Source organism: Orbicella faveolata, unplaced genomic scaffold, assembly GCF_042242905.1.
Source record: "Orbicella faveolata isolate gen_17 unplaced genomic scaffold, um_ofav_v1 contig_46, whole genome shotgun sequence".
Classification (NCBI taxonomy): Eukaryota; Metazoa; Cnidaria; class Anthozoa; order Scleractinia; family Merulinidae; genus Orbicella; species Orbicella faveolata.
The window spans coordinates 1,577,403-1,597,500 of record NW_028301576.1 but is presented as its reverse complement, the minus strand read 5'-3'; the positions used below and the strand labels follow the sequence as shown (position 1 = coordinate 1,597,500).

Sequence of the window (20,098 nt, the reverse complement as noted above, 5' to 3'; positions counted from 1 at the left end):
GCGAAGAGATCTACCAGCCAGCACCGATTAACAACCAACCTCGTCAACTGGGACATCCAACACCTTTAAATGCTCCTATACCAATGTCATTTGCACCCCTACAGCAATGCCGCTCCGGTATTCAGACGCTACCGATGGCCGACCTAGAGCCACCCCGAGACGCTGCTAATGCCCCAGAAATCAACGCATTTCAAGGTGATTTCATCAATGCTATCGACAAGACGTTTCTAAGCTCAAGGATCAATTTAAACCCCGATGACTACATGGGAGCCTCGTGGGCTCAGAATGAAGCTTCAAATCTTACCGTGTTGAATCCTGTAAACATCCATGAACACAACTCAGTTAACAACGGTGCGATGAACTTCCTAGGGAATGGGAATTATCCGGTCAGTTACGACAACGGTGTGCCTGCACTTAACGTTTATTCCAGCGCCCAAACAATGGCTTCAACTCCTCGACAACAGGAAATCCCCTACATATCCCCTACTAAGGATGACTTTGGCTATGTGCCTAGCATAACAAACATTTACTCAAGATATAACACACCTAATTATGTTTATGATCCCATGCGGAATGCAGTGCAACCAAACGGAAATGACAGCATGAGTTTCAATGGACTGCTCAACACGCCCGGTAGTTCCTTTGGCATAGACAGTTTACCTGTACATGATATTCAGCTAAATCGATTAGGAATTGGTGCAGTTTAACATTATTTGGAGAAAACAACTTTCCTATTCAATGTTATAGATGTGACTGAGTATTGACGTTTGTTAAAACATTTATGGTAACCTCTAAAGAGATCTTAATGAATCATTAACCACTATTTTATAAAACAGCACCAAGGTTCATCGAAAAAAACAAATATTCCACATGAATAGAAAAAAACAAAAAACAAAACAAAACAAAACAAAAACCAGAAACCAAACCTACGCGATATTTCGGAAAAAGGCCTCAACACTATTCTTGTTAAAAAAAAAAAAAAAATGAGATATACATTGAATTATTAACTGAATTCAAGCCAGCTATAAGTCTATTCTGGTTGGGTGACCAGCAGAGGCCGTTGTGTGGCACATAATCCTGCTTATTCTCGTGTTCTGGCTAGCAGTGACTAATTTAATAGTGGTATTTGATAGCTATAATAGCTTTTCTGCCTTGGTTAATGGTTAATATTCACTGGTTTGGCAAAGATAGAAACAGTTTTCCACCCATGTGGTAGGAAACAACGTGTATATTTAACTCGGCTCACCTGATGATTACGATTATTTTTTGGTCAAGAGCGACAGTATATAACCACTACGGAACTTTAGTTACGAAAACAGAATATCTTTATTATTTCCTTCAAAAGCATGGAAACCGCATTTTTATCTTGCTTCAAAAAAGAGTACAATTTAGAGGCAGGGTTTCCGCCACGTTTTACAATGTTTACGGATTAAATTAAAATGAGTTTCAGTCTTAATTTGCCAACAAAGTTTTAACATTCCGTGAGCAAAAAGAGGAATGGTGCCTTTCAAAGGTTGGTGACTTACTTATGCCAAACACTGTAGCAAATTTGTTAGATATATCTCGACAACAATGATAAGAATAATCTTAAATTTGAAATAATTTAAATGTAATATATTCCATGTAAACAATAAGTCAAGATCTAACAAACGTAAAGGGATTAATAGAATTTATTACATTTTAAAATATTGCAATAATGTAAAAGGAAAAGCTCTACATTTCGCAAAATTTAACATTAAGCGGCATCAAAGGGCTTTATTCAATAAAGTAGATTATTCTTTGCTGGAGTTACTAATTAATTTTCTTTAAGTAAACAAATTGATCTCAGAGTCTGACATGGATGCTCGCATGAATCGGTTGTAACAAGTTTAATTTACAATGCTTGGGTTGTTGGTTTTCATGTTAATTTCATGGGGGGAGAGATGTGTTTAACGGTAACAACAACAACAACAACAACAACAACAACAACAACAACAGCATCAACGGCAAGATAAAAAAAGAAACAAGCAAAAAGAACAAACATTTTGTATGCCTAAGAAACTTTAGTATGGCCTATTGACTAGTCTTTACTCGTAGCACCGGCAACATAGGTGACTATGCAAGCATCATATTGCAACTCTAAAAGAACCGCGGTGAGCGTGCCGGGCTCCGGATCAAACGGTCTGGGTTCGAGCCCTGGTCGGGGTCACTGCGTTGTGCTCTTGGTACTCTTTTGGATAGGGTACGGGGGGGGGGGGGGGTGGGGGGGGGGGGTGGAAAAGATGGTCTCATGGGCCACTGGATGATGCAAACTCTTACCAGTCAGCTATTGTGTTTATCGGGCATATCTATTGTGCTTAGTACACAAGTAGTGTGTTAATTAAATTAAATTGTTTCCACAGTTGACGGGCTTTTTTTTCAAAATGTACAAAAAAATATATATATATATAATACGGTATTTAGCATATGTTTTTATTTTCCCATATACGTAGTGAACATTGTCCCTAGAAAACTGATAAGAGTTTGATAAGCAGAAAGAGAGTAAACGCTAAGTGATTGCTCATTTCAGCTCCGACTGGATCTATCACTCCTCTTTTTGGCCTACCAACTTGAATACTAATAATAAACACTGTGTTCTTTCTTTTGCTGATATCTAATCACAAAAATTACAATTTAAACAGGGCGAGAAACGTCCAATTTAATTGACCTTCAATCTCTTAACAGGTCAAACAATCAATTAATTACTGATTAACGTGAATGCTTGGGACCCTCAATATCCGAGCCACAGATCATGAATAAAATGCTTCACTCACTCAATTAACGAACAATTGGGTAGGAGTGGACTTCTTGTAAGTTCCCACTTCAAAATCCCAAGGTAGTTGTCATTTCTTTGTAAACAGTGTTTTCATTTTTTACTTGTTTTACTGAGTCCATTATGCAGATGTGAACAAAATGTTGGATAGCTAAATTTCCCCCTCCCCTCCCTTCCCACTTTTCTTCACTTCCCAGGGCAAAAGAAGTGGGCTGTGAACTCTCGATGTCAAGTTACTCGGCCTGTTAGGGCTAGGAATCTTGGTCATAATATAACTAGTTTTTTTTGTGTCGTTAAGTTTTTTGCCTTTGTCTTTCATTACACGTAATGTTTTTGTGCGCATGGCTTTATGTACAAAAGAATTGGAAAACCGAAATGTAAAAATAGCTTCACATTACAAATATCCCAAATATTTTTGCGTCGTATCACAGAAACGTATCAGGGATGTTATGTTGAAGCCTTCCTTCCAATGAGCCAGTGAGTGCGGGTCTTTCCTTTCCCCTGTTGATAAAGAAAAAGGAAAAACTTTGTTACTAACAACAATCGCAAAACTAACAACCATTAGAAGTAGTGTACAATGCAAAATCAGTTGCTCAGGCTAGCAACAACAGAGGAACTGGTGGAAACCAGAAGATAAGGCTGACTGAAAACAAACGGAGGGTAAAAAAATTGCCACCACTTTGCCTAACGACGCAGCTACAAAACAGAGTTGACTGGCTGATTGACTGACTGACTGGCTGACTAACTGGCTGACTGGCTGACTGGCTGACAGACTGGTTGACTGGCTGATCAAAATGCTTACAAGAGACCTCGGGAGAATAGAAGTTTACTTTGATATTTATTTCCCAATATGACTTCCTTATTCCGTTCGTTAAATAACAGTTATTTTCATCACCTTTAGTTCTACTACACCACGAAATTCCGTTCGAAACTCTGTATTTTCCAAGCATTTTTTAGTCGCTTCACTGATATGGACTCTCATTGGCTGAAAAGTAAAGAAAAAAGAGGTTTATTTATAGTAAGATAGTATCGCCTCACTTTCTTCTACTCCACTTTCTTCTACTTCGTCGATGCTCTTACGTAGCGTCCATTTCTGTAAGATGAATTCACTTGGATTCTTTAAGCTTACACCAGGATGTCTTATTTGACCATATTTGTCGATTCCAAGTAAAAATCTGGCATTTTGAAAAGTTTCCTTAACAATTTTATGCAAATAATTAACAAGTATTGAACGAGATTGAGCAAAGTAACGTGCTTTGTCAGTGGAGAGCAGATCAATTATTATTTAAATCACTCTCTGATAGCTCAGGGAAGAAATCTGCCATTTTGCACTAGCGATCATGGTTACAATGAGGCATTGAGCAGAATATAATTTGCAGCAAAACACTTTTAGATGGTACTACGCATGAAAAGACCATTATTTGTAGGCAGCCATTTGCAGGTCGTGTGGTTGGCTCTCGACCAATGAAAAGGACGAAAAAAAATGCATCGAATGATAATTCCCAGTTATACACTCTGAGGTCGAAGGAGTAGAGTAAGAGCAAAATAAATCAGAGGCACCCAACGGATAATTCGGTAAATTATCTGTTCGGAGGGCCTTTAATCCCCTCTGAGGATTGTCACCTCGAACTTTCGTGATATGAGAAATTTAATGTCTGTTGTTTTCGGATTGTTAAAAATGTCGTTTTGAGTACCGAAAAAAGGTCAGCTATCATTTTCGGAAAGGCGATAAGACCTAAGGTTTTCGGGAAATGGACAAAAAAGCCCTAATAAACTCGAGAATACTCAAGTTCCCCTAGAATAACCGAAAAGATAAAATTTTTTTAGCGCAACCTAAAGTTAACCCACAGAGCTCTAAAAGTACTCCAGATAGCCCAATACACCGTTTAAAAGCATTTGAGAGAAAACGGTCGTTGGGTGCCCCTGATAAATGTTGTCTATATCCGGACCTCGGCATCCGGACTCCAGCCTGCCATCATCTACCCTAGATGTAATTGCCTTGAAGTATTTTGCGCTACCTGTGCCCAGCCCGGCGGTAAAAATTGAGTAGAAAAGAATACGAAGATTTTTCGAGCAACTTACTAGGGCAGTAGTCCTGAGCCGTGAGGCAATGTTAACCGTGTCTCCAAACAGGCAGTACTGGGGTGTCCTCTCACCAACTAATCCCGCTGCCACGGGGCCAGAATGCATACCTGATGGATAACAGGTAAAGGGACGTGAAATTCAACTTTAAGTTTAATTTCTCTTGCGTCTGTCAACTGAATCGTAAAGAGTCTAAAAATTCTACTGCGGGGAAATGTCGTAACTTACCAATAGTTACTGTCATCGGCTTCTTATTGGCGGGATTCTTGAGGAGTGTAACAGCTTGTAACATATCAAGGGCCATTGCCGAGATCGGCTCAGCATGACGCGCCTTCTTCACTGGAGCACCACTGACCGTCATGTACATTGCATCCCCTAAGGTTTCAAACTATAACACACGCACGATTAATGAAATCGATCTTTTTTAATATAGAGATAAATGTCGTCTATTTTTGTCAGACTAGCTCACGTATTTCATCTTTAGACGCCCCTCAGATGTCATTCCAAACGTGTCAGACAATGGACTTTATTCAAAAACCATGTCCGAGTTGCCTTTTTCTTCTATAAGAAAACAAGTCCTCAAAAGAAACTATTCATGTATGAAAATTAAGACTCGTTTTGGTATAGAGACAAAGAGCCATTTAGAAAATGTGTGATTGTAATGCTAGAATGAGTGTCGACTTCGCTGATAATCAACTTCGAAGTCTCTTGCCAACAGGTTACAATGACGCACTGTAGCTGCTGGGATTAACAGATGAGAACATATTTTTCGTTGATCCGTCAGCTATTTTACTTATTGTTTTTACCTTATAAACATCATGCTGTTCAGTCAACTTGTCGAACGAAATGAACATATTGTTGACAAGGTTGACAACTTCCATGGCGTCCACTTGAGAACAAATGGTGACAAAGCCATCCAGGTAACTAAACATCACAGTAACGTTCTCAAAATACTAAAATAAGAATGTTAGTCTTAACAGGGTGATTCACGCTGCAAATTACCTAACCGGCTTTACGTTTCGGCCTGACATCAACCTCGTTTGGTCTTGCCATGGAAATTTTGGCTCGGCTATGTCTCACTAAATTACGAACCATAGCTCGACCAAATTCGCCTGATACATTGCAACCGAAGCGTACCATAAAGGATCAATAATTACAATCTTAGAGTGGACACAAGGTTTTCGGGTAAGCTTGCCCATCGGAATGCATGTCTTTTGCTTAGCAAAGTCGTAAATGAGAACAATGTAATAACACTTCGCTTCTTAAATTAAATGGGCTAGGTCACGCTATTTTAGGTAGTTTTGTCTAATTTTGTTAACTATGAGCTCTAAACGTCAAATTGGCAGAGCAAAAGTCTTTCATTTTGCAAAATCACGGCCACATAACAACTGATAATGATTTCCTAGCTGTGTAAATTACATTTTGATACAATCTGATATAAATGTGAAAACAGGTGGGCCAACGTTTTTCAAATTTACCCAAATGCAATCCATTTTAATCCTCTCCAGTTTTGTCCGTCCATGTCCCTTCTTGGCTTTCCTGTGTTTTGTTTGAGATCTTCTATAGTTTTGAGCCGTTTTTGTGATATTTTAGTTAATTCTATGACCATCTGATCAGTGCTGAAATTGCCTAAAATAGCGTTATCTAGCCTCTTTAAGCTGTAGCTCGTTCAGCCCTTACTTGTTTTGTTTGTCAGTTGCAATACGTTATGCACGGCTCGGTCTCATACACTATAGGAATTTCAACCAATTTTTTCCCAATACGGACCTCATGATTTTTCAACTACATCTATATACTTATCATGAACTGAAAAGAGAAGGTGACAGGCAAAGAATAGAATGAAGACTTCTTATAAACCTCGTAAAATGGTTTCCATCTTTACTTTTCATCTTAGCAAATTTACCTCACAAGTTTCCACTGCTTTTCCTCCGAGTTTCAATCTGTCAGCGATGGCTTTTGGCATCATTCTGCAGAGCAGCTCCTCGCTTCTTTTTCTCTCCTGCGCCAGCTTCTCCATGTTTTCTTCTAAGGCCTTTCCTTTGTCGAATTCCTAGTTAGCCAAATAAAATTAAGCTATCATTTAGATGACGGCGAATAACACACTTTCTTCGGTATCTATACTAGCTTATACTGGGATGTCATTAATGTCCAATTTTCTATCCTTCGTAAATTAGAAGACGAAGACAAAAGTATTCATTTCTTCGCGAATTTATGGTGTCAGGATTACATGTACCGGGAGGAAAAGGTTAATTAATGAGACTTTTAGCTTTTCCTTCCAAAGCTACAACAGTATTGGAGCCCATCCACTTAAGTTGCATCAGTGCCGTTGTTTATATAAACGTCATTTTTTAAATTCGCATATTAAGGTGAATACGAGGAGGTTTTGACGTCTCCAGTGCACCTTCAAACGTCAGAACAGGCAGGATACAAAAAAGTAATGTAAATGTGGCTTGTTCCCGAAGACTTAAGCTTAGTCGCCTTTTAAGTGCAATCCCTTGGTGTTAATTGTCACGTTTAACTATCTGGTTCTCTTAGAAAGCATTGCAGAACCGCCTTAGTGTGCACCAAGCTCGATGCCTAAGATTCGAGTCTCACAACCTCTTGAAACTTACATGGTCTCTGGCCATCTCTAGTTGGGGCAGCGGTTTTATTCCAGAGAGCGCCATTTCATGTGACGTGTCATGCAAACCCAGGTCGTTCATATAGAGACCAATGCGAGTCATCTCTTCCACTCCTCCTATTCTGTTTAGAACAAAGTAAGGCATATCACGGCGTAACTCCTTTATACCCGTATACTAATAGTAAACAACATGTAAAGAATTATCAAACATACGTTATAAGTAAACATTGATTCCTAGACTTCCTGGCTATAAATGGGGCGGCTTAGAAGCGGGCGCTTACAACCGACATGCCAAGTGATTGGCTAAATCCTGGTCTCTTGTCACTCTCCACACTATTTTTGGCTACATTTACCTAGTATTGACAAGAGCAACTCGACAGAGAGATCAGTAGATCTGTAACTCTTACGGTAGAAATAGCCTTCCATTTCGAACTTATATTTTCAATACGTTGTGGTCGGCGCATTTCCCTGGCCTTCCTTTTGATACCGGGAAACTCCAAAAACACTGAGATACAGAGTGTAAAATCAGGTAGATCATGGGGTGAGAAACGAAAATTGCAGCAGGTATGATAATCTGGTGCACTACGAACAAATACTAACGTACAATGGCGAGCAGATGTAGAGTATCTTATTCCAGGATTCCATGAACTTCATCATGCCTTTGAGATGGAGTTTAGGTTTGTAGGACATCGTGGACTCGTAGCTTTCCTTCTCAGTGGAGAGAAAAAGAGGGCATTCCGTGCCGTTGCTTTGTAAGTTGAAAGAGGACTGCTGCATCCTAAAATTTGCCATTGTCGGACGACGGGTTGTTGGAATCGTGCAGACCAACTCAAAAATCACATGTCTCGTCTTAAACTAAAAAGCGCATATAAACCAAAAGTTTAAACCCAGCTCTAACTTAATAAATAACAGGAAAATAATTGTTAACAAGGTTGTTAAAGGTAAACAAGCTGAAGTCTATTCTGCAAAATCTCCGTAGAAGAGATTTTAGCGTCTCGATAATATCTAAATGTGAATACCAATCGATATTTCCCATTATCTTAGTGTATAATAACAGTGCAGTGGAGGCTTCATGGTTAATGCGCTCGACTCCGGATCGAGCGGTCTGTGTTCGAGCCCTGGCCAGAGTCATTGCGTTGTGTTCTTGGGCGAGACACTTAACTCTCACAGTGCCTCCCTCCATTTCTGCACCAAGGAGAGTAGAAATACTGCTAATCACCTCATGCTACAAAAACCGGAGATAAGCGCCGGTTTGATGGACCACTTGGCTCGTATGCAGACTTAACTTACAGGTTCTTACAAGAACAATGCAAAATATCTTTAACGATTAGTCTCTAAAAATCAACTGAGTTTCTTACTGTTTCCCAAGTGAACTCTGCGTTTGGTCTCCTCATTGTAAACATCTCTCTTACGTCATTACCGATGGTTCGACTTCCAATAGTTGATATGATTCCATGCCCTGCCATATTGATTGTCATATCACACGACAAGGCAAAGCTAAAAGGAAATATGCTAAAAAACACTTCAACACTGACACTGCGCTTGCTCTGAACAGTTAATGAGTTTGGCCCGCGAACTTTGTGCCCAGTGTTGTTGAAACCAAGGCGGTAAACCACGCGGGTAGTACTGTTAGTGACTTTATTGCTGAGTATTTTGATGTCCACTTCCAAGTTGTAAAACGAAGATGCGATTTCCTTGACTTGTCCAATCACATAGTACATGAAGCCTTTTCGTTTTGAAATATAATGCAGAGTTAGACCTGTACTCGTTTCTTCTTCACAGAAGAAGCTTGGTGACGACATCTTTGGATAACCAAAGCGCATGTGCTCGTGTAGGTTGTCAATTCCGATGAGGAAATCCCGGAGATATCTACCACTCACGCGAATGATCCGATCGTATCCGTAATGACTGAAGAACTTTACAAAACAAGCGCCAAAATATTGCATAAAATCATCGCTAACCATGTCGGTTTCATCTCCAAGGACTTCCTCCGCAGCATCGGCGATCTTTTTCATGAAGCTCTCGCTATAGCGTTTGTGTGTAATGAACAAATGATCAGTAATCTCAGCGCGTTCGCGGATCTTTTCCCATGTCTTCTCGCCGTATTTCTCGGTCAGGTAGTACTGAACACTTTCCAGTAGCATTCCGTACATGTTGAATGTGTAGGTCTCTTAGTTCTGATGTGAAACCTGGAATATGTGTAACAAAATTTGAACACTGTGAAACTATATTGCCCTGCTATAGCAGATACCTTAGCCTAATGAGGTATCATTTCTTTACCGAAATATATGTATTGTGTTTTTGGTCGCAGCCTAAACGCTTGTTACCTATTCATTGATTGTCTATCATACGATGCCAGTCAAGTGCATCATCAACTTTTTCGGTGTTAAGTGATAGTTATCTTCCGACAACTGACATCTTATCTTCTACTTTGACAAGGGCTAGAAATATATTAAAACATTTTGTTTGTTATACATTACAAGTCACAGAGACATTTTAGGGAGTTTTGTATTTTTCACCATTTTTGAATTTGGGCATAATGTTCTAATAAGATTTTCTTGGACACTCAGAAACTTTGGCTTAGAAGCTAACAAGCTTGGAAAACGTTATTAACTGTACTGATGATTGGTCATTGCTCGGCACAATACGTCCCAGAATTTGCTGTCTATTTCTTTGTATAATATTGAACAGCATCTGGCAATGCAAGCCGTTTTCACTGATCCGGCCGTGAATTGAAAAGCCGCCGATCAAAACTGGCAGATTGCTCTCGGGATCTTCAACACTGATTGTACTGAACGTCCATAGAGAATAAAATTAACTCGCATTGGCCAAAGTGCGCACATCTTGTCACCCTTTAACTAACAACTACAACTTTTATCGTAGTTTTCATTTATGAAGAGTGGGGCGTTAGCGAGTGAACATATCTGTCATTAAGGGACCTCAGTCACGGTATTTTGGCCCTGTACAAAATAACCTTCAAATTGAAGAAAAGCTGAAAATAGTAGTTTACTAAGATGGAAAAACACCAAAGAGATGATGATGAAACATTAAGGAACAATGATGGTTAAGGATGGAGAAGATAAACACGGATTGCAAACGACAAATTTGAAAAATTTAGGCTTAACGTTTCAGAATGCGCAAACTGTGAAGTAGCTCCTTTAATTCTCTCTCTTGATTGACTTAATTTTGACTTGTTGTCTTCCATTTCAAGAGAACGCTTCCCTTTGCATAATAAAAACAACTGCATTTTAGTAAATGCTATCTTCAGAGAGGTTCTTCCTACTTATTATTTCTTTTTTTTTTTTACATTTTTAACGTTACAATATTTTATTCAATCTTCTTAGACACCTGCAAGCTTTCATAAACTTCATTGACTTGCTTCTGATTGGCTTCCTGTTGTCACTGTTCTAACATATCACGTTATAGAAAACACTCCGGGCACGTTGATTATCGGTTTTCTAACAAGGTCGACTAAAACTGATATCCATTGCATCAGTGGATTTTTTCTACGCTTCAGCTGAGGTTATCATGATTGTAAAACCTGTAAGAAATGTTTTTCAGCATCCTTAGCCGTAAAAACACCAATATTGAACTTTCGTGGTCAGATAAAAACTTATATTGTCTTCATCTTGAGCCATAAAGTGAATATATTTTTATAATAACTGTTCGTTTTTTGAAGTCTGTTGACAATGAATATCGCATCATTTAATCAAATCTGGTAAATTCAGTGTTTAGTCCATCTATATAATGTTCACTCGACGTTCTATCATTATTTTCAGCAAATCATCTCTTGTAAAAAAAATCAGTTCTTTCTTCGCGACGTTACAAACATTATTTTAAGCTGAAACATTTTATATTTCATTTAGGCCGATGGAGATTGTTTTTGTTTATTCTACAGAGTCTGCAGTTCTCGCAAACAGGCGATAAGTGATTTATCCTCCATGGCCCTGTTTATCTAATCCGATCAGGCTTCGTCAATCACCCAATAACTAAACGGCAGAAATGTCCTCTGTGTTTTTTTCCGTTTTTTTTTTTTGTATTTTTCATCATTAAATTGAAAAGATGACCAACATCATTCTCTATTATAAATAACGCAGTTCTGATGTTTTGCTCCGCTCAAATGATATGTATTCTCATAAACGCTCGCTTCATGGTCTTTCAAAAAAAATAGTTACAAATAAAAGGGCTGTTATATTAAATTATAAAAATAAAATGAAAAAAAGTCCAAAGCGACTTACCAGGTACGTAAAAGTGGACTTTAAAATAATCGGTACAAAAATCCAAACTATTGACAATTACTTTGACAATTTTTTTTTATCATAGCTCGATCAAAGCTGCGATATTTTAGATTTCGCTAACATCTATGCTTGTCTCGCCTGTGACAGATAATTAGTGCAAGCCGAAAAAAAAAATCACCAATGGCGGCGGATTTGAGCGAATTTAAGATATTGGTGTCTGACAGAAATAAGAAATAACGCTAATCCATAAAAATCATGATAACAGTAATAGTGTCTTAATGGAACATGTAACAGAAGGGATTTCGAGTGGTATGCACAGTTTTAGAAGAAACTCTTAATTTATCACCAAATTTCGTTGGACTTCTAAAACTTTATAAATTACTTTTGTTTAAGGGGAGAGAGAAAGAAATGTTCTAAACGGAAGCAGATTTCGCCGCAAACGATAACAATTCTCGATAAATTCCAAGTTGCCTAGGGTTGAGGTTATATAAAGTGTGATATTAATGAAACAAAATGGAGCACTTTAATTTACTGCGCGGGGAACATTACCGAGGAAATACTTAGATAACAATAAATGACAGATGTCAGATCATGCATTAATGTAGAAAGTTTTCATAGATATTAGCAAAAAAGGATAGTAGAAGATCGATTTCAGTGAATGTATGAACTTATATGAGCGATACCGAAGTACCGGATATGCTTAATATCTGAAACTATTTCAAGTTTTATTCTCCTGTTTTGTATAACGCTCATGCAGTCATTTTCTAATTTTTGGTAGTTATATTTTAGTGTGAATGTTTTTAGCAGCTCAGTCGTTAGTTTTACAGGCTGATCTATTACTGTTATTGATACTTCTGAGAAATCCTCCTGGTTGCTACTGTTTTCATGTTGACTTCCTAGAATGACATTTTTTAAAACACTTTTTTGAAGCGAATGTGACTGTTAAACGCAGCCGGAATTAAATGATCGCACAATTTTAATCTAACAAATCCGGAAAGGAAGAAAAGGAGAAATGTAGGATTTTATCAGTTATTTGTAAAAATTCAGGGCTTTCCGGTAAAATCAGTGTTGATAAAATGCCAATTAATTGATTCGAGGAAAAAATATACTGTGTTCACCATGAGAAATCTGACGCTTTTTTTGTTTTACTCCATTTTCAGAGCAAAAAGTGTTCGCACAGAAACAGCTTTTATAAACTTAATGGGGAAGAATGGGAAGAATTCTAAGAAAAACTATCAAACTTTCTGAAGGTGATCAGGAGAGAAAGTAAATACTTATAGGAAGGTACTATAATTGTTAACCCGTCACAACACTAATTCAACCAAGAACTGACAAAAGGTGATCTCAATTAGCTACTCTTCTAACGCTATCTATGATATAAGAAGTCTCTCTTATGTTAAAACCTTAAAGAGGAAAGATACTCAAGAGTTGTTAACAGTTGCACTTTGTTCTTCTAATCTTCAAGACATTTTTAACCTGATTCTATTTATATAAAACTATTGATTTGATGCTTTTGAATGCTTTGATACTTAACTCCTTTAGCTTCTAAAGTTTTTGGTTGGTATGGTATCTTGATTCCAAAAACCAGACTCCGAAAGAGAATCCCTTTGGTGAAATTGGTGTTGTCTTTGTTGTTTTGAAGTAAAATTGATCTACGCCATTCAGACTTTTAACAAGAAGTGATAACGGCCGTTAGCTTCACGGTAAAGGTAAAGGTAAAGGTAAAGGTAAAGGTAAAGGTAAAGGTAAAGGTAAAGGTAAAGGTAAAGGTAAACTTTATTTAGCCAGGGTGGCCCATTCAGCGACGAGGCTGATATCCAGAGGGGCCCTCCATTTACGGTTACGTAAATGTTCTAAAAAAATCTCGTTTGTTATTATTGACGTCATGACACTTTTGCTAACTTCATGGTCTCAATACACTATTCTTAAAAGGAAATATCTGCTTTTAAAAGAGACACAAAATCATAAAAAGATAATTTCTTGAAGTGAATAATGAGGAAAAACTTTGAAATCATACAATGAAAAAAGATCGTAATTATATCCCTTCTTTCCATCCTGTAATTAAAATACTACAATTTCCGAGTAACTATAAATAGGAAAGAATTAATTATTAAGAATTGCTATTTTTTTTCAAGAACACAGAATATATTGGCTGGATTTTCTGTAAACGCAATTGTGAAAAAAGTTTCATTATCAACGACTTTCCTCGCAGAAAATTGATAACTTATCAGATCGGTACCGATTAATTTAAACGAAATGTGTTATCGCAGATCTCGCTCTTTATTAACTTTTACACCTTTTACAACAGAAATGTGTAGATGGACGATCTTAACATAGATTTAATTAATTTTTCATCTCTTGTGGATGAAGACGAATGGAAGTTGCATATACATTCTAATTTAATTCGAATTAAAGAAATAAAACTGATTTCCAGGCAAACATTTTCAAATTTTGATAAGGCGTCGCAAACAAAAATGTAACTTTACTTTGTCTTCCTCAATTTGGGCGTCAATAAAAACCTTATTTCAGAGAAAAAGCAAGAAAAGATTGCTTATATATCTAGACAATAAGTGTCGTGGTTCATGTAGTGGAAGTGTTTGGAAGATGCAATGTTTCTTTTTGCACAATGTTTAGCAAAACAGATCGGCGTAACCTCAATATAACAGTTTCTAAAGTTACCAGTACACAACGTCCCCGACTTGAAAGATTTGGCTACTAAATACTGCAAATAAAATTGAAGAAATACGCTTACCCTTGTCTGTGGAGTCGCGAATGAATGATTTAAGCGGCCTTGCCTCTAATTTTCTTCAGCAGCAAGTAATTCATCAGTCGCAGTTCTAAAGTTATTATACCCAGCGTTTCCAGTAATATATTATTTATACAAGAAATGGCGACTGAATGAAACCGAGAGAAACTTACTCCATTCAGTTGACCTCGTCGAATTAAAACTGACGAATAGAACGCAAGTAATTAACTAGCGCTTTGAAATGTCGAATCAAAATAACTAATCTCTTGTGTTCACAAAATCAACACGAACCAAGGTAAAGGTGGGATGTATTTTTAACACGCTGTTTCGGATGTTTCTCTTCCATTGACTTCCACTCACATATCTCAGTGATAATTTAGTTATCATTCCTTATGCTTTCTTTTCGATCAGTTGAAGAAACTGACAGAGGAATGGCAAAATACATGTATAAATTCAATAAGATTATTATAAGAGGCATTCATTTCTTACAAAAGTCTTCCATGATTTTGAAAACGAAATACATTAAGCTTCATGTTTTTCAGTCTTGTCTTATTTCGTAACTTTATACTGATTGTGCGTGAGTTAATTCGCAAAATTTATTTCAAATTTCATTCCAAATTTGACGGTGATACAGAATTAGACTACAGAAAGGATTTAATAAATACATGTCTGACTTCTATTCGTTATCAAATTCTGTTCGGTAACGCTAATATGTCAAACGTGCTTGTTAATTTTTGTATCAATGATTGACAGTTTCGTTTTCTTAACTGTCAGTGATTCGAGGCTGGAAATAAACATTAATATAATACTTATAACATTTTACCTTACTACGTTCAAATAAACTGAGTGATCAAACAGTAATATTTTGAGGTTGTCAAATTATGCGAGGGAGTACAAAATTTATACAAATTAGCGTTTTAAACAGAATTATTCAGAGCCAATGTTTTACGTGATTGTGAGAAAAAATTCCCATCAAGTGTTTTTTACTAGTAGAGGTTCTTGCCAATTGTTCTAAGCTTAAGTTATTGGCACTAAGGTTATAGCGTGCTGTCAATCGGGCAAGACTGGAGCGGCTTTGATTGTTGTAACTTAACTATTTAATGAAATATGTACGTTGTCGCTAACGTTCGACATTTCCTTGCCTAATGTTCTAAGCTAAAGGTATTGGCACGAAGGCTATACAGCGTACTGTCGATCGGACAAGACTGAAGCGGCTTTCATCGTTGTAACTTAACTTTTTAATGAGATGAGTACGTTGTTGCTAACATTCGACATTTTCATTTAACTTTATGTGATGCGACAAAATATTTCAAAGTTAATTTTTTCGTCAGCGAAATGAAAATTAATAAATTAATACAAGTCTTTATTATCCAACTGCAGCGAATACCGTCCAAATAACAATACAAATATACAGCGATATTGCACAGTAGAAAACCTGTTTGCCGTATTTGTACAGTAGAAAACCTGTTTGCCGTACAGGTCGGCGCGCACGCAAAACTGTCGCTCTCTCCCTCTTTCATTGATAAAATTATTGACTACAGCAGTTGGATAATAAATCTCTTATTAGATGTTTTGGTGTGTAGTATCGCTGTACATTTTCACTCGTTGTTCGTATTTTGACTCGCCCTACGGGCTCATCAAAATACGGCACAACTCGTGAAAATATACAGCGATACTACACACCAAAACATCTAATAAGATATATATATCGTTCAAATTATCAGATGCTGTTTGAGATGTTCATAAGCCGGAATAAGAACTTAGGGTAAATTATACCCCATATTTGAACGGGCAAAAGATTCAATTCAAGGTCTTATAGGCAACAAAATAGAATGACGCTTCTCAGATCAGATGATAAGGGTGCTGTATTTTTAAAAAACAAATTAACCCACGGACGTACAAGGAGGAAGGGGGGGGGGGGGGGATTAAACTGGGAAACATACCAAATGCTGACATTGTTGGTATTCTTCTCGAAGATCATTCTCCATACCAGTGTAGCTTGGACAGTTTCTTTTTTCTCCTCATTTTAGTGACCTTAAAAATTGTTCGGAACTTACTCGTTGATCTTCGCAGGTCTCGGAAGTCACCAGGAATTCTCGGAAATGTTTGTAAATTGATCTGGAACATTTTTATTTGTTAATTCTACGGCCTTAAATAGAAGACCTTTTTAGCACCGATTAGCTCAAGGGTTAAACAATAACGTTTTACAGCTGGTAAAAGTTAGTTCCCACGAGTGAAGTTAGAATGCGTACTAGTACTAGAATGAGTACTAAAAATTGTTCGCATGCTTAAAACATTGTCTGTGTTAGCTATCCCTAATAGCAGCTGTCATCTATTAATTCAGTGTATAAACAAAACAAAATGGTGGATGCTTTGTTGAAGGGGCTCACTTCGCAGTTAATATTTCAGCTAGAATATCATGTGTGACAAATAACTCCTTAGTTTTGGCGCCAAATTTCAGCGTTAATTAACAATTTTACTTTTGACTTATAAAACTGCCATGGCAACGTTTGGCGCGAAATTTCTCGATACTATAAAAAAGTTAGAACCCCACGATTGTAAGGGTAATTTGTCACCCATGATATTAAAAGGTGCTCATATGGTATTTTGACAATACGCGCTTGAAATTATTTCCTAATTTCACTCTTCACCATATTTGATTACCGCATACTAATTCAAAGCCTTCTCTTAAATTTCTACCCGTATTGACAAACATGCAGAACTTTCCTACGGACTATAAACAAATAAACAACCTCGACAAACTGACTTACATATGATAACTGCCTAGAATACCATTTATCACTTTAATAACAACTAAGCTAAATGTAAAAGTTCTTCAATATAAATAGTGCTTTTGTTAGCATCTAGAATTGAAAACGACAAGAAAATAATTAGAAATTAGCGGCATTTTTTCAAATCAACAATTATTTCATCCTCACTTTTCTATCTAATGCGGTTATGACTACAATAGACCAGAATGTCATTGATATCATTAATTGATAACATTAATTAGCATTGCTGAGAGATGTCACAGTTTTTGGCTTGGTGTATATATGCATCTATAACTTTATACTAGTAGTAATCGTAGATTAAAGAGTGCGTTAGAGTTTTCGTAGGTTTGGTATGTTGAAAAAAAAAAAAAAAAAAAAAAAATTCTAGGGACAGCATTTTGTGCCTGAGCTTTTAGGTAGCCGTGAAATTGGTCTCCGTTCAGCAGGGGTGAAAATCAATGAAATGATCGCAAAGAACGTGAATACGAGAGGGTTTGTTCTCGTTTATACATGTATTATGCAATATTAGTTACGACCGGGTCAGTAAAATACATGAACTGCAGTCGGTAGGCCGCATTTAGTCCGCAATCTCCATTTTATACCTGAGTCTGCGCGCGTTTTATGCCCAGTCCGTAAGTTTAGTCCACGTTTTATACCTAAGTTCATGTTTTGTACCCAGTCCGTAGTCTGTAGCCCGCAGTCCGTAGTCCCCAGTCCGCAGTCCGCAGTCCGTAGTCCCCAGTCCGCAGTCCGCAGTCCCCAGTGCATGTTTTGTACTGACCGTGTAAATCGACACCAATCATGTTTGTTCCGTCGGTACGCGAGACGACGTGCTTTTATTACCAAAACTAGGACAATTATTTGTTTACGAACACGACTTTGAATCGCCTTGGCTTTGGGGTAAGAGCTACAGGGCATTTTCACTTCCAAAACAATGAAACGGAGGCCATATTGGTGTACCAGAGCAATCCTGTAGGAGTTGAACTCTTTTCCTATGCAAACACTTTCGTCGCGCATTGGGTTTATGTTACACATTTTGTGCACAGAAATCTAGGCGACAGAAGTGAAACTACAAATTTCCTCCTTTCATTTATTAAGCAGAAAGCAGCGTTGGTTTTTGTCGAAGAGAAGAGGGTACACACCCCGCAGCCAAACTACAGCTTTCTGTTCGTACGAAAAGTCGTGCACATTTCATTAAGACATGTCTGCAAGGTTTTAAAATGCCATTAATACTGAACTTCAGTATCCGGTACAGTCTACAATAAGCCGCCTCGACACTCGAAAGTCCACATTATTGCGCAACAGTCGAAAGAAAGCATATGGATGAACAAAGAGATGACGTCATTCGCCCCTGAAGAATTTCTTTTGGGGGACCAAATTGGTGCCCCCGATAGATAGATAGATTGATTGATAGATAGACAGATAGATAGATAGATAGAAACACAGATCTCGAATTTTTATGTATTACGCGATTAGAACTGCGTTCTGTCGAACGCAGTTATTTCATATTTTATATTTATATTTCACTATCACACTTTTATTTATAATTTTATCTATTGATTGATATTTAACTAGTTTTTCCTTTTGTTATTTTTGCCATGCGTTTTATAAATTTATACATGAAGCCCTGGTTCGGATACCGGTGGCAACCTCTTCCCACGCATGAGATTAGTAACTTGATTGATTGATTGACCGATTGAATAACAACTAAGTTAAATGTAAGAGTCTAAAATGATAAGAAATAATTAGAAACAAGCGACAATTCTTTCATATTAAGAGTTATCCTGTGGCCACTTTTCTAATTAATGCGTTTATGTCGACAGTGGTCGCAGCGGACCACATAACATAAACCGTGTGTCGCTCGATCATTCACCTTAATTAAAAACTTTCTTATATTAGGCGAACTGCAAGAATATACTCCCAGAAAAAAAGATGACAATTTCATCAGCAAATTCAATATGAGATGGTTTCGAAAATGCCTTGGTTAAAATTAAACTCAAATTTTCAAGAGTGGCATGGTAAAAATTAAAGGAAGGATGCGGACACACTCACCAATGTTTGGCCGTCTTTTCAATTGTTAATTAGCATTTTTCGCTGGCGTATACTGCACCATTGTATGGTTTCCTTCGCGATTCCAGCGTAGAATGAAGTTGGAACTTAGATTCTGAATTATCTAAGGGCTATAGCCTTTCACTTGGCAATCTTGGCACGAAACCTGAAGTTTCATTGAAACGTTTCCGCGATGATCATCTCTAAACCGGAAGTTCACAGATAGATATTCGGTGACATGTCTGCGTAAATGTTCCTCTAATGTTCTTAAAATTACGTCATGTGCACTGACATTGTTTAGGTTGAGATCGTGTGTCGTGTTTTTTCTCATAAAAATGCTAAGCACTGAAAACAGATGCAACATGATTGAAAAGTATGTTTTCGATCATTTACTAGAAGCCTTCAAAATACTACAAAGAATAATTTTGACGGTCGGTGTTTTTTTGTCTTCGAAAACCTGCCTTTCGAAACTGGAATAAGAAAACTCGCTTTTTCAATCAAAGACTTAATTGCATTTACGGTTGAGTAGGCAGATTTTGATTGTAAGCTACAAATAATAACTGATATAGAACCGATGGTGGCCTCTCGCGGTAAGGCGAACATGATAATATAAACAACACCCACTTAGTTTTTGCTATTGTGCGTGCACAAGTTTTTCTCTCTATGAATAATGATATAAGTACATAGTTAGCGCGCTGTTTGGCTTCCTTTAAATGTAAACGATCACTAGCTGAATCTTCCGGTGTTATTTTCAAAATCAGAATCGAGTCGCCGAGACCGAAAACTTTAATCTATTTTTGT

At 37.4% G+C, this 20,098-nt stretch overlaps 2 protein-coding genes across 3 annotated transcripts in view; one reads left to right on the top strand and one right to left on the bottom strand.

Annotated features, from left to right (window-relative positions):
* The window catches only part of LOC110056402 (DNA-binding protein RFX6-like), a 26,085-nt gene extending 24,253 nt beyond the window's left edge, over nucleotides 1-1,832 (top strand). For both annotated transcript variants that reach the window (XM_089278179.1, XM_089278178.1), the window contains exon 17: nucleotides 1-1,832. This exon is cut by the window's left edge and continues 267 nt beyond it. In XM_089278179.1, coding sequence (XP_089134305.1) covers nucleotides 1-707 — 707 coding nt within the window. In that variant the 3' untranslated portion in view covers nucleotides 708-1,832.
* A 598-nt stretch (nucleotides 1,833-2,430) lies between these two features.
* Nucleotides 2,431-19,535, bottom strand: LOC110056395 (soluble guanylate cyclase 88E-like). Its single transcript, XM_020762864.2, has 10 exons — nucleotides 19,301-19,535; nucleotides 8,852-9,682; nucleotides 8,098-8,348; nucleotides 7,486-7,615; nucleotides 6,777-6,923; nucleotides 5,680-5,826; nucleotides 5,102-5,261; nucleotides 4,874-4,983; nucleotides 3,687-3,776; nucleotides 2,431-3,292 (listed from the first exon to the last, which is right to left on the bottom strand). The coding sequence occupies exons 2-10, from the start codon at nucleotides 9,644-9,646 to the stop codon at nucleotides 3,239-3,241; spliced, it is 1,884 nt and encodes a 627-aa protein (XP_020618523.2). The 5' UTR covers nucleotides 9,647-9,682; nucleotides 19,301-19,535; the 3' UTR covers nucleotides 2,431-3,238.
* Nucleotides 19,536-20,098: the final 563 nt, after the last annotated feature.